The sequence below is a fragment of the Necator americanus genome, chromosome IV (genome assembly GCF_031761385.1).
Source record: "Necator americanus strain Aroian chromosome IV, whole genome shotgun sequence".
Classification (NCBI taxonomy): domain Eukaryota; kingdom Metazoa; phylum Nematoda; class Chromadorea; order Rhabditida; family Ancylostomatidae; genus Necator; species Necator americanus.
The window spans coordinates 27,900,126-27,913,088 of NC_087374.1; the positions used below are offsets into that span (position 1 = coordinate 27,900,126).

The 12,963-nt window shown below is 40.0% G+C and overlaps 1 protein-coding gene across 1 annotated transcript; it reads left to right on the forward strand.

Annotated features, from left to right (window-relative positions):
- Positions 1–2,199: 2,199 nt before the first annotated feature.
- Positions 2,200–12,433, forward strand: RB195_002960 (uncharacterized protein; the record flags this gene model as incomplete). The annotated part of the gene is made up of 9 exons (XM_064200434.1): positions 2,200–2,258; positions 3,774–3,873; positions 4,573–4,692; positions 4,996–5,104; positions 8,884–8,991; positions 9,353–9,432; positions 9,530–9,575; positions 12,225–12,258; positions 12,337–12,433. The coding sequence occupies 9 exons, from the start codon at positions 2,200–2,202 to the stop codon at positions 12,431–12,433; spliced, it is 753 nt and encodes a 250-aa protein (XP_064056315.1).
- Between the last annotated feature and the right edge of the window lie 530 nt (positions 12,434–12,963).

A 12,963-nucleotide genomic window follows, 5' to 3' on the forward strand; every position in this document is an offset into this window, starting at 1 on the left:
CTACTAATGCTGGTACCCAGACGTTCGCAAAACTGTGTTTAGTGCAATTTCTCTTCTTACTGTCTCTCAAGTTCACTTCTCTTTCTAGTTACACAGTTATTTATTCGTTCAATTATTCATTGCTTTGAAAATTCATTCAAAAGCATGGGAAACTAAATCGGGAATTCCACAATTGTTGCGTATTTTACGTATTTTTGCTTCATTTCTCCCTGTGTCTTCGGATTTGTGTTTTAATTCTTCTAAAAATTTGTGTAGTAATTTTAAGTTTACATCTACAGCAACAATGCACAAAGGCATGCCAGCTTTGCGGAGAATCAAAAACTGGTCAGTGCTACACAACTCTATTAATTTAAGCGAGAATATGTATGACAATTTTTCTTCTTGCGACTGTTTAGCTCTGACCATCGGTGTCTTTCCTTATTCTGCTTTAGAGCCATAGGATCGTTTTTAAAAATCACTTGTAAAAAACCCAATAGGTGCTGATTACGGTAGGTATCTCATAGTCACTTAATGAGATGAGTGCACCTAAACATAATGGATCAAGAATATGAAAAAAAAAACCTGACCGACACTGCATTCACCACCCACCACATCGCTTCGTTGTTAGATCAGCGACCAAAAAAAAAACTGGATGGAAGTGAAATTTGTAATTGAAAAACCCATCGCAGATTTCCACAGATATACTCAATGCTTTGTAGTAGACAAAACGACGTCGTTCAGTGAATATTTCCAGTTATTTTTGATAGTTTGCTGAAAAAAGGCAAAGGGATGAAAACTCCTCTGAAATCTCGAGCTTCTTAAGGATTGATACATGCGTTCCTTTACCGCCAGTAGAATAGTGTATTTTGTACAATCAACAGCATGTTCTTTGACTTAGTCGTGAAATTTTGTGAAGAATTTGGATTCTCTCCAATATAAGCATTTATTTTAACATCAACACCAATTTCAGGATCTCTAACTGCTTGGATTCGCATGCGAATCGTGTTCATTTTTAAGTCTCATGCAAACGGTTTACAGTGAAAGAACATGTCTCTTATTGTGCTCCTAAAAATTTCCGTCATTAAAAAATATGATGGAGTTCTCAATTGTGCGACCCGAATACGTAACAGATTCTGCAACAGCACATTCTATTCGCCGGCTATGAAAACAGTTTTGCGGGAGATTATGCGGAAAGCGCTGAAATCCGTAGATCGGAACGACGCGTGTCTAATCAGTTCCAATTACCTCGATTAAGATGAACATGTAAAGCGTAAAATAAGTGTAGCACTTGTCAGTCATACGCTATGAGTAAAAGCTTTGCCAGTATTTCTGGCCACTTTTCCACTGTTACTGTTATCTACTGTTATCGATCTGCTAAGAGGTTCTACTGTGTTTGCACCGTCTATGGTTCGATAACACCTTGGGCGACCAAACTTCCCATTGCTTTGGGGTATTTTGAGCGCAGACTCGTCTGGGAGGATAGATACACTAACTTAATACAGAGGTGAGCCACGCAAATCATGGCGTAGCTCGCATACGCGAAATCAACTTTTAAAACTCCGAATTGGAACATGTGCACATTCCATCAAGGATTAGTCTCAAACAAATCGGATCAGCAATCGAATCCTCTATTACTTAGCATTTATTTTATACCAGTCTGAGCGTCCGGCTAAAGCCGGACTTTAGACTTCCCGTGGTGTTTGCTTCGCTCGCCTTCAGTGATCAACGAAAAGTAATATTAGTGTTATTAATTTTATAAAATTGCACTTGTGTATCTCCAGCAATCTTTCTTTTTCATATTATAACTAAAAGCGGAATATTTCATAGTCTTCTTTCTAAACGCGTCAGTTCCACATTTGCAGAACATTCGAACTTCAGCTTCAAACACTCCCTATCAATATATCAGACACAAAATTTAAAAGTAACACGCGAAATATGGGTTTTCCTCCTGTTTTCTATAAACAGTTATCAAAGAATGATCTTTTGGCATAAATGACGTGAAAGACATCATCCTACTGATAAAGATAACGTTCCACGTCAGATCACATAAACATCTTGCTACTATTTAAGCAGCCGTTTGCAAGCGCTTCTGAGAACGGTATGCTACAACTGGAGGCGAACGGAGAAGCAAATAGGCACGCGGAGGAACCATAAAGGAGAAAAGCGAAGCGCCCAGTGGCCACGGCTACGAAATGGCTGCAACCATCTATATTTTGCGTCATGCAGACGAAGTTACTGAACGCCAATCCGACGCCGGTGGACCCGTTACAACACCTTCTGTAGGTATCTGGCGCGGGCGCACCAAACCGACGCCGGTGGACCCGTCGCATCCCCCCCCCCCTTTTTTTTTCGAATTTCGTGACTGGCACACACACACGTGACAGAATAAGCCTTAATTATATATCATGATTCTCCTTCATACTTCATTGAAGTAAAGTAGGAAGTATGAAAATAATCCGAAATGGTGTCACCAGGTGAATATACATATGTGCTGGATTTGTCAATGGCAAACGCACAGCACGCTTATTTTTCTGGACCCAGGTGTGCAACGAAACGAGTCCGTTTTCAGATAATCAAAAAAAATCTCGCACTAAAAGGTAGGAATACAAGAAATTCACCCAAGAGAGAGTTCCTATAAAAGTACCCGTGGTAAAAATATTTTTATTGCAGTTGCAAGTTTTCGTAATTGTAAGTTTTTAAATCGTAATTCGTAAACCTTGAGGTTCCAGAACCTGAACGATTACCAATTGCAGTAAAATAAGTGGAATGTCTAAAAAAGTCCCAAGTGGATTGAAACACAAGTGACTTTGCACTACTTTTTTGCAACTACTTAGTTGTTATTGTACTTAAAAAGAGCTTGGACAACACTTTAGAATGAGTTGAAAAGGTCCGCAATGTTTACAGCCATAAGAAATTAATAAGCTAGAGGCAGTGCTGTAAAGTTAAAGAACTTGTGGAAAAATTCAAAGAAAGAAGTCTTCATGAAAGCCAAGTATTATTAAACTGGCGATGCTGACGAGCAAACGGAGGACAATTATAGTAAATACGTACTGAAAAAACAGAAAAAGGAAGGCAAAAAGCAGAGATCAGTTCCGTGTACGACTGTACTGCAGATTTAATACTCAAGCAGACCCGCGCTTGGACCAGACTCGGTGCGACGCGGCCGAGAAGAGGGAAGGGAAGGGTGGAATCGAGGTGGGATTTTCGGGTATTGCAGCGAAGAATGGTGCTGATAAGGATCCTTTCCTTAACCTAGCCGATACCGTCCCGCTCTGAGCGCAGCCGCTTGCATCGTTCTTTATGTCGTTCTGATCCTACTATATCTCCGATTTTTTTTTATTCAGGATGGCAGAGTGTAAGATGTGAGCCTGATTGCGTCTTATTCAATAGTCTTACCAACTTAAAAAAAAAGAAATAACTACAGCTCCACTAGATCAGCAGTGACCTATCAATCCTTTGTGCAAATACGAATACGTCACTGTAGCGCTTATATTAGAAAACCTGAAAATTTTGCAATTGAGGCAGCTGTGTATGGAAATATGCGCAGAAGTGCCTCGCTTTGAATCCATAAAGTAAACAGTAAAAAATCCCGAAAAAGAGAAATCGACCGTAGTCCCGTTCATCAGAGGCGATAAAAGAAAATCAATGTTAGAATGTTCAGCTGGTGAAAATGGTTCTGCTCCTTATTTGTTTATACCGTATGCACGAGTGTATAAAAATGCAGCACATTTCCAAACTATCTTCTAGAATATTCTATATTCTGCGCTTCAGCAGAAGTTACTTTTACTTTCTAGAAAAATGCTACCAATCCACATTTTTTCTGTGCTTATTGCTAGGACTTTGGCAGCTATTGTCGATGAGAACTGCACATATAATGACGGCGGAACAATAAAGGTTGGTCTTCTTTACCTGGAAACTGTGACCATTCTTTGTGGAACAGGATTTCACTTAGTGTACTGAAGTTGGTGATAGAAATTTGAATATACCCCGGTTTGCAATACTTAAGGACCAAAGTAAAGTTTTGGAGCATACATACACACAGTTATGTTACAGTATGGTACAGAAGGTAACTGAAAGAAATACGCAATGAGACGAACAAAAATAAAACTTTTATTCAAAGAAATAATTACATTGAAGTCACCGCGAGTTATGATGCTCCCGTGGATGGGAAAAAGACAGGGCATGATTCTTAATGGGTTGTGTGATCAATGGGAGGGTATGCTCTGCAAAGTGTTTCCATGCTAGCAACAAGAATGGTAAGGAGTTCTTGTGGTAGGTCTCGCGTTGCAGGGTCAGCCCCATTCAGGGCTACAGCCACGCGGACCTCATGCAAGACGTCCAGCTTTCTGTGCACGACGGGAGACTTCTGGCAATATACTCCCGCTCTCTCAATCGTTCTCACCGATTTGTTAGTACAATGCTATGTTACTTTACATACTTCGTCCTTAAATTTTTGCACAACAGTGCACTGAGGGTGATTATTCTAGCTACTTTTATTCACTCTACGTACCATTTTCAAATTACACTGTTGTGAAGAAAATTGGAGAAAACTGAGACCAAGTGCTTTCAAAACTTTAAACAAATGCTTTTCAGTACTCTGAGCGTGCAGTTGTTTGTCGAAATGTAGTTCCGGACAAAGTTTGCGCAAAACTTTACGCTGGAAGAAATCCGACAGCTCATTCCCCTGATGACCGAGATCCACTATGTTATAAGGCAAGTAACAGAAATATTTCACCTCAGGATCTTTAAATCTTAAGATCGCTTAAGTAGTTTTTTGGGAACATTTGACGATCGTTCGTGCACTGTGAGAAACGGTATGTCATAGCTCCCTACAGTGATTTTTTTTTTGAAAACAAGCAAAAATGATAGCAGTGGATTCCAATAAAGGGCCTCTGTCATTCCAGTAGGATTACTGTAGAACTGTAAGTGGTTCGGTCATGACTGCATGTCTGAAAATTGCCAATTTGAGATCCTAGAATGACCTGGAAGAACAGGTCTTTTATCTTCCGCATTTAGTACGGAGCGGATGTGGACGACGATTTTCGCCAAACAGCCATAAAGAATTGCCCACGTGATTGTGGTTACTGTTGCCTCACACCTGAGTACAACTGCGAAAATAAACAGTGTAAGCGAACATTCTGTTGTTTTTCGCATAGTTCGCCTAGAATACGGTTCAGATGTCTTTGCATTAGAGAATGGGAAGATCTGGTGGTTGCTCTCCCATTATAATATGTTTACAGTGATTTTAAAATACTAAATGCCCCTCTAGAGATCTGCACGACATATTAGGGATAGCGACGTCAAGTACAGAATGCAGTTGGACTTCCGAAGATTTAATGCTTTAAGCAAAGACACAGAAATCGGTCTAATGGGAACGATGAGTGGGCGGAAAAGCGAAAGAGTTTCTAAAGACGCGGCGTTTTTCAACTTATTTTTTAAACATATTTTTTGGATCAGTAGCCTCTTCCCACTGAAGGGAGCCTCAGCTGGGACTAACCTAATAAAAGATCGTTTAGGAGAAGGGGAACTAGTTTAATTGATAGCCTCTGCTCTCATTCGCTCGGAGTGCACCGTAGATTTCTTTTTTTTTTTCTTCGCTTTCAAGAAGAAAATTCCTATTAGTGGACGGAACTGTCACGTGATATTTTTCACACTTTCTTATTAAAATTTTACATTGCCAAGAAAGATTGCATATAATTGGGAATCTGATCAGTTTAGCCTTTTTACACATTAAAATTCCACAGTTCATCCAGTGTCCAGTTGGAAATGTTAAATGTTGAAGTCAAGAAGCGCCTCAGTAGGCAAGCAATGTTTTCCGTGAAACTGAAAGTCTGGCATGAAGGAGATCACTTTCCAATCACTTTCTATTACAACCACATGTTTTTATGTGGGTTAGAAGATTAGGAGATTAACAATGGAGGACTGTTTATCCTGGCGATTTGTAAAAATCGCTGCTTGAGTGTTTAAGTGAATGCTAGTTTTGCTGAATTTTAAGAATAAGAGGAGAAAAGAGAAAGAGAGCGTCTATCAGATTTTATGTAAAATTTTGATTGGACCATTTGGAACTAGTGCTGACGATCCTCACATTTGAAAGGAGGAATGCGCTTTAAAAATCGCAGGGGGAATCAGAATGGAGAGAAGGAAATTGTTGTTTCAAAAAATGGTGAATAAGAAATCTCATAGCACCAGTAAGGTTTTTCTCTGGCCACGTTCCGTATTCGTGGAGACGAAGAGGTAAGAAAACCAGTATGAAAACAGCCAATCACTCTAACCAATAGGAGGGCTTTGCTCCGCCCACATGTACATGTAAAATTGGGACATAAGAACGCATCCTTCCTTCTCTTTCATCCTATATAATGACGGGATTATTCTGTCACGTGTGTGTATGTGTGTCACACAAAATTCCAAAAATGGGGTGCCACGTGCCACACAGCGTCGAATTGGGCGTATCGACCCCAGAAAATTATAAAATAGGGTGCCATGGGTCCCACGGTGTCGAATTGGTGTGTCGTGGTGCAGTATTATCGCGCAATAACTCCGTGTGCATGTCGCAAAAGGTAATTGAGACGTTGCAACTGTTTCATGGCTATGACCACTGCCCGTGCGTGCACCTTTATAGCTTCTCGGCATATCTATTTCCTCGTACGTTTGCCTCACATTGGTAACATGCCTTCTTCAGAAAGTGGAAGCACGCGGGCGAACGGCTGCTTAAAGGCAGCATATCACGAATCTGAGGTAGTGCAGATTTAAGATGGAGTATTTCTACACGGGATAATAGATCATGGAGAAGGGTGTGATTCCGTCCATTTCTTCCTAATTGCCGTAAAAAACGGCTCGGAAGATGCGCGCGTGCACAAGGCTGGCGCGCTCCAATCGAACTCCTTGTGGGAAATACTGCGCCGGAACGCTCGAAGCCGTTTCTTCCGGGCCGTTTTTCACGGCAATTAGGAAGAAATGGACAGAATCACTCTCCTCCCCATAATCTACTAAGCCATATACGAATACTCCACCTGAAATCTGTACCACCTCAGCTTCGTGGAGTGATGCCTTTAAGTAATCTCTTTTCCAATAATTTTATCATTTCTTTTGCTCCAAGGACGCCTCTAAGATCTTACTTTAGAAAATGAATTTCCGTCCAATTTTTTGTACTAGTGCACATGATTAGCGTCTGGTGCAATCGGAGTTATAGTAAAAACTAGAAATCCGTCTTAAAAGAAGCTTAACTTTGCAGAGTTACGCAAAAAGAGCTGTAGAAATCCAATCCTTGCCAACTTACGTTTTTGAGGCGATCACAAGCAACAAATGAACTGCCGCAGACCAGTTTTTTTAGAATTACAACTACCCAGAGAAAAAAAAAAATTATGCTCGATTACATTAAAAATGAAATAAAAGGTAAACCTGAGAGGGTGAGATATATGCATGTGTAGCGCAGTCGGTTAGAGGTTCCACTGTAACTGCACGATCGATCCATCAGTGGTTCGAAACCGCACCAATCCGAGCAAGCGTTTTATCCTCCCGGAGCTGATGAGTTGGTTCCAGGTCTGCCTGTGAGGATAAAAACAATGACTAGATGCATCGGCCGTCCTCGCGAGTCATTGTGTAAGGTGTTCGTAAACCTAAAACGATTCTGAATGAAGTAAACACGTTGGCACATCCACATATTCGTCAATCCCGGGCGAGGCAATGCCATCTTTTACACAAACTGAAGAAAAAAAACGGTAGAAGTAGTGAAAAAAGACGTTGCTATGACAATGCAGGCCTATTCATGTAAAAAAAAAAATACGAGATGCCTTTAATGGAAAGGGTGAAAGTGTCATAATTTTGCTTTTAAAGCAGAACCTGTTACCAATTATCGATCCATTTTTAGAGATAGAAATCTTCAAAACTCTTAAATTTCTCTCTTCTTCTTGTCCTTGCATACACTTATTTGCTAAATTCGGGTACCCTTCGACTTCTCAGGCTGCACAAGGACTATTTTGAACAGAGAAAAGCAAGCAATATTTCCTGACCTGACCCCATATCTACCACTACTGGTACAACAAGATATCAAGCAAATTTTTCTACATCAATGCTTTAATATGCGAGGAAGATTAGAATGTAGTGCGAAGCATAAAGATAAGAATTAGTATTGAACGCTAGCAGTATATCGCGATGAAACTGTTTCAGATGTCCAGAAAATAAAATAAGATGAGGGTGTCGTCGGTCCGTTTTGAATGTGCGTTAGACGACTCAGATATTATTATTTAACAACAAATTTTTGTCTCAAATCTGGTCTATACTAGTAATTAAAGTGGATCCATCACTTTCACAAAATCCTTGTCTGGAATAGCGAACATTTCTTGCATTAAATAGAAGATGAAAGCGAAACGAAAGAAGCAGAGAAAGTAAAAAAAATGACTCTGATCTTAGGTGCCTGAAAAGTCGCTACGAAACAGTCGCTCCAATTTTGCATTTTGAAGTGGAGTCGATGTACGCAAGTCCTATTTCATATTTTTCTTCCACATTTTCCAAAGTTGGTTTTTTATTTTCATGGATTAAATAGAAGATAAAATAAATCGCTATCCATTTGCTAGAGTAAGTCTCAAAGTTTTGGAATAAGGATAATATTAATGTACGTAAATAAATAAATAATTCAATAAATCTAAAGCAACTAATAAGCGCTGTCCACTACCGCTATGTAGACTTATTACTTTTCATTGTAGCAAAACACTCGCGTGGATCTACATATTTCACCTTTTCGGAATACTATGAACTGGTAAGGGATTCAGCAACCAATCCATAAATTCCTCTTAACAATTTCAGTCGCTCTCACGTAAACGTGTGCGTGCATGTTCCTGATATGAAATGGAATTGGTGGTTTTAATTACTGTATTTTTAAAGAAAGTTAGTGGCTATTTCTTGTAGTTCCTCGTATCAGCTGCTCTCTCATTACTCGGGATATGTGCTTTATGACCATCTGGAAAGAAATCATTGCGGAAGACTGTCCAAATGTCTGCGGTTTCTGCAAATCAGGCAAGCTTGGATTTTAAATAAATCATCATATCAATAACTTATAATTCCTATAGGACGACAGCAGTAATAAATCTCCATGAGCAGACTGTGGACTGTAGTTATAGAAACGCAAGAATCACTTCTATAGCCAAAACAAAATAAATTTATAGAATTAATTTAACCAAAATAAACCGAAATTTTGGAAAAAAAAAGCAAGAAGGATGAGAATGAAACAAACGAAATTTCCTCAATATATTTTCTAAACGTAGTTTTTCAAAAAAAAAAAAATATAGAGGCTTCTAGGCACTGGAATGTTTACTAGTCTCATAGGAGGGTATCAAAGTATTACAGTAGAAACGATTCTCCAAAGAATTTTTTTTAGGAGACTGCAGCGACAAGGTAAATGACTGTGAGAGGGATATTACAATTTGCAGAAAACTGGAAATGCAGGAATTTGTAAAGGTAACGTTTTGTGATGATAAAACATACCTATCCACTCAGATTTTCTCGACAGAATATTTTGATAAGTCTAATGTCTATGTAATCCATGTACTTTTAGGAAAATTGCAGAAAAACATGCGGTTATTGCACTGATCCTACTACTGGTAGGTGCCGTACTGTCTCTTATTTGTTTTTTCAAGTAGTAAAATTTATTTCTTGAGCTTATAAACAGGGAAAAGAGGATAATGTGTAGCTTCACTAGAAATAAAGTAAGTATGCTGCTCTGATCGAAAATTTAGAAGCACATTCAGAGAACCAAACACGAGCACAAAGTTAGTGATATAATATACTAATATATATATATATATATATATATATATGCTAATTTCAATTTTAATATACTAATTTTCACCTATAAATAGTAAGTTTGCCTCTTTTTGAGTCCTAAACATTGCAAATGAGAGAAAATCGTAATCTGAATCATCAGGAGATTCAGAAAGTTTAGAAAGCAATATCGCCGCCTAAACAGGGTTTGGGTAGAAACGGCAGGAACAGCAGGGCTCCCAAAAAACTTTATTACGCGTCTCAAGAACGACTTACCCGCATGTCCAGTCCTATACACGCTAATCAAAACTCACAAGCTCTCGAAAAGGCCCACTTCGAACGATCCACGTGACTTTAAAGTGAGGCCTATCATTAGTGGTATCGGGGGCCCCACGGATAGAATTTCCTGGCTGCTCAACATAATCCTAAATCAGCTGCTCAGATATGTCCCTGCCCACCTCAGCAGTTCTAGCAACTTCCTAAAACATCTCCACAGTACCTCATTTGAGCGTGAATGTGTAGTAGAGACCTTTGACGTTACGTCACTCTATACGAACGTTTCAAACGATGTAGCGATGCAGGCTGTTCACGAACTGCTCACGCAGCGCCAGGCTTCTTTGAACATGCATGGATTCAGCATCAGGCAGATCATGACATTGATAAACGAATGCCTGAATTGCTCTATTTTCCGATGGTCGGGACAGTACTACCGACAACTTAGAGGCCTAGCTATGGGACAAAGGCTGGCACCCACTCTCGCCATTGTTTTCATGGCCAAGATCGAAAAGCCTACAATAGAAACCACTGCTGTATTATCATTGCATAGACGATTGCTGCGTCGTCTGCTCAACACAAGCAGAACTAGACACGTGCTTCAATCTTCTCAATCAGCAGTGTCCACACATTAAGTTTACAAGGGAGACCGATAGACAACTGGTTGGCTTTCCTGAATGTGCACATTTACTTGCGGAATGGGATATGTAAGACTAAGTGGTACCGGAAACCCAGTAGTAAAAACATCTTAATCCACTATCTTTCAGCGCATCCCACAAAATGAAAAAATCGTTATAGGAAACATGTACAGAACGGCGGCAAGAGTCTCATCGAGTAGCCAGGAAAAAGCATGGTCTATAAATGTGGCCCAAAAGTAGCAATGTCCAATGGGTACCCAGCTGGAGATGGTGCTACCCGACAAGCACGGTATCCCTCTCGAAGACCCAACGTAGTGGATGGCCCAGAGAAGATCCCTTTCGTTTACCTTATATATCTGATGATATGAGCAGAGCAGTACGGGGCGTCTACGAAAAGCGGGTCTAAGGAATGACGTGAGGGTTGGGAAATACCTCCAGCAAACCTCAAGGCGAAGCTGGTACGTAACCGTGTGTATGATCGACTCTGCACAACTCCCAGCTGCGTGGTTTGCCCGTATGGCAGAGAGGGTGATTGCAGATATCGGGAGTGGTGTATCGTATCACGTGCAGGTTGTGCGGTGACGATTATATAGGGAAACGGGACGCCCATTGTGTATTAGGGTCAAGGAGCATCTAGACGGACTCGCAAAATCAAAAACCTTCACCCCACTTGGAGCACACCGTAGAATATGTCATCCAAACTCCGAAGTAGAGGTAGAAGTTCGTATATTATCCTACGAGTCCGAAATCACAGCACGCAGAACGCTAGAGGCCTTTGGATAACCGCCAAAAGTCCAAAAATGAACAAGAAGGATGAGTGCATTGCGATCACAAACGAGTTATCCCCGTATCAAGACTTATGCGGGTTCTGATCTACGGGGCGGGCCGTGAGGTCCCTATATAAAAACCCTTGTGACTCGTAGTTGTGGTACGTGGTGGTCTGCTGAGTTAACAAGTCTAGCTAATGAGGTAAGTACTAGCCTATGTGTTGCTGTTTGAGTTTGCTTACCGTTTGGGTGCTTTCTGTAGGGTGATGAGGCGCTTGAGGGATAGGTCACTAATGGCTTTGAGTTTTCCAGGCTCTGACGAAGGCGATATCGCCGAAACGTTAGCCGCTGTTTAATAAAGATCGATACCAATCTTGGCTACAGCTCAAGGAAATCAGTTTAAACTACGTTTCAACATGCCGAGATTCAAAGACAGTCGAACATGGGCAATACATCAGGAGATTTCCAGCACCACTGTCTGGATCTCATTTCTTGTCAAAGGCTTGAGTCTCTCAGGAGAAGGAAATTTATATTTGATCATTTCAAAAACGAAAGCTATCATTGTAGTAGTTTTAGAGCTATTTTAAAGTAAAATGAATTTATTCAACAATTGGTATTTATAGCATTCAATGATTTTAGAGCTATTTTAAAGTAAAATGAATTTATTCAACAATTGGTATTTATAGCATTCAATGATGATGAACAATCCCGAAGACTATATAAGTATAGGTTTCAAGCGTTTTAACGTTAACTTTCCGGAATTCAGAAACTAAATCAAACCTAACTTTCAAATCTTAAAACGCTTTTGCAGCACCCTCTTCTTCGGAATGTGGACAGGAGCCGTCGTAGGTGTTTTTGAGGAATTTTCAGTCATGTTGTGGTGCGCATCTACTTGAGAACTATTTCTATCAACAAATATTCAGATGTGACGTTTGGGTGACGAATGGATTTTGTAACAACCCTCACTACACAGTCGAACAGAAGAAGAAGCACTGCGGCAGACTCTGCGGGTTGTGCTGAGAAATGATCGCTTCTGCTGTTCAACGATGAGAACCTGACCAGTTCTCTACTTTAGATAAAGACTAACACTTTGATGTTTGTAGATTACTGCGCAGCTTTGGACTGTTCTTATTCAGTAAAGCAGATTGAAAATTCGCATTTTGATAATTTTCAACAGCAACTACAACTCTTCACAGAAACTCGAAACAATCCCCACCAAAAAGAGACCCAAGATGAAATATGATTGACTAATCTTTTAGAACAAAAATAAATTTATTTGTAGTTAACCTCCTAGTTTTCTTACATGTTGAGTAGCTTAATTGGATTGGAACTAGACGGTTTGTTTTTGGATTTCTTCTACTGTAATGGCATGCTTTAAAGAATCTTTCGACTCTGTCAATTAGTCGTTAAGACAAGGTTTTTTGAGTAGGTCAGTAGAAACTTCTGAGGCACATAGTTTAGCTTTTCTGACGTTCTGGGTCTTGCTACTTTGTTATTGTCCTTGTGGTGCTCGATTTCCTCCGAAAGTCAACGTTTTGAAAATATCTTTC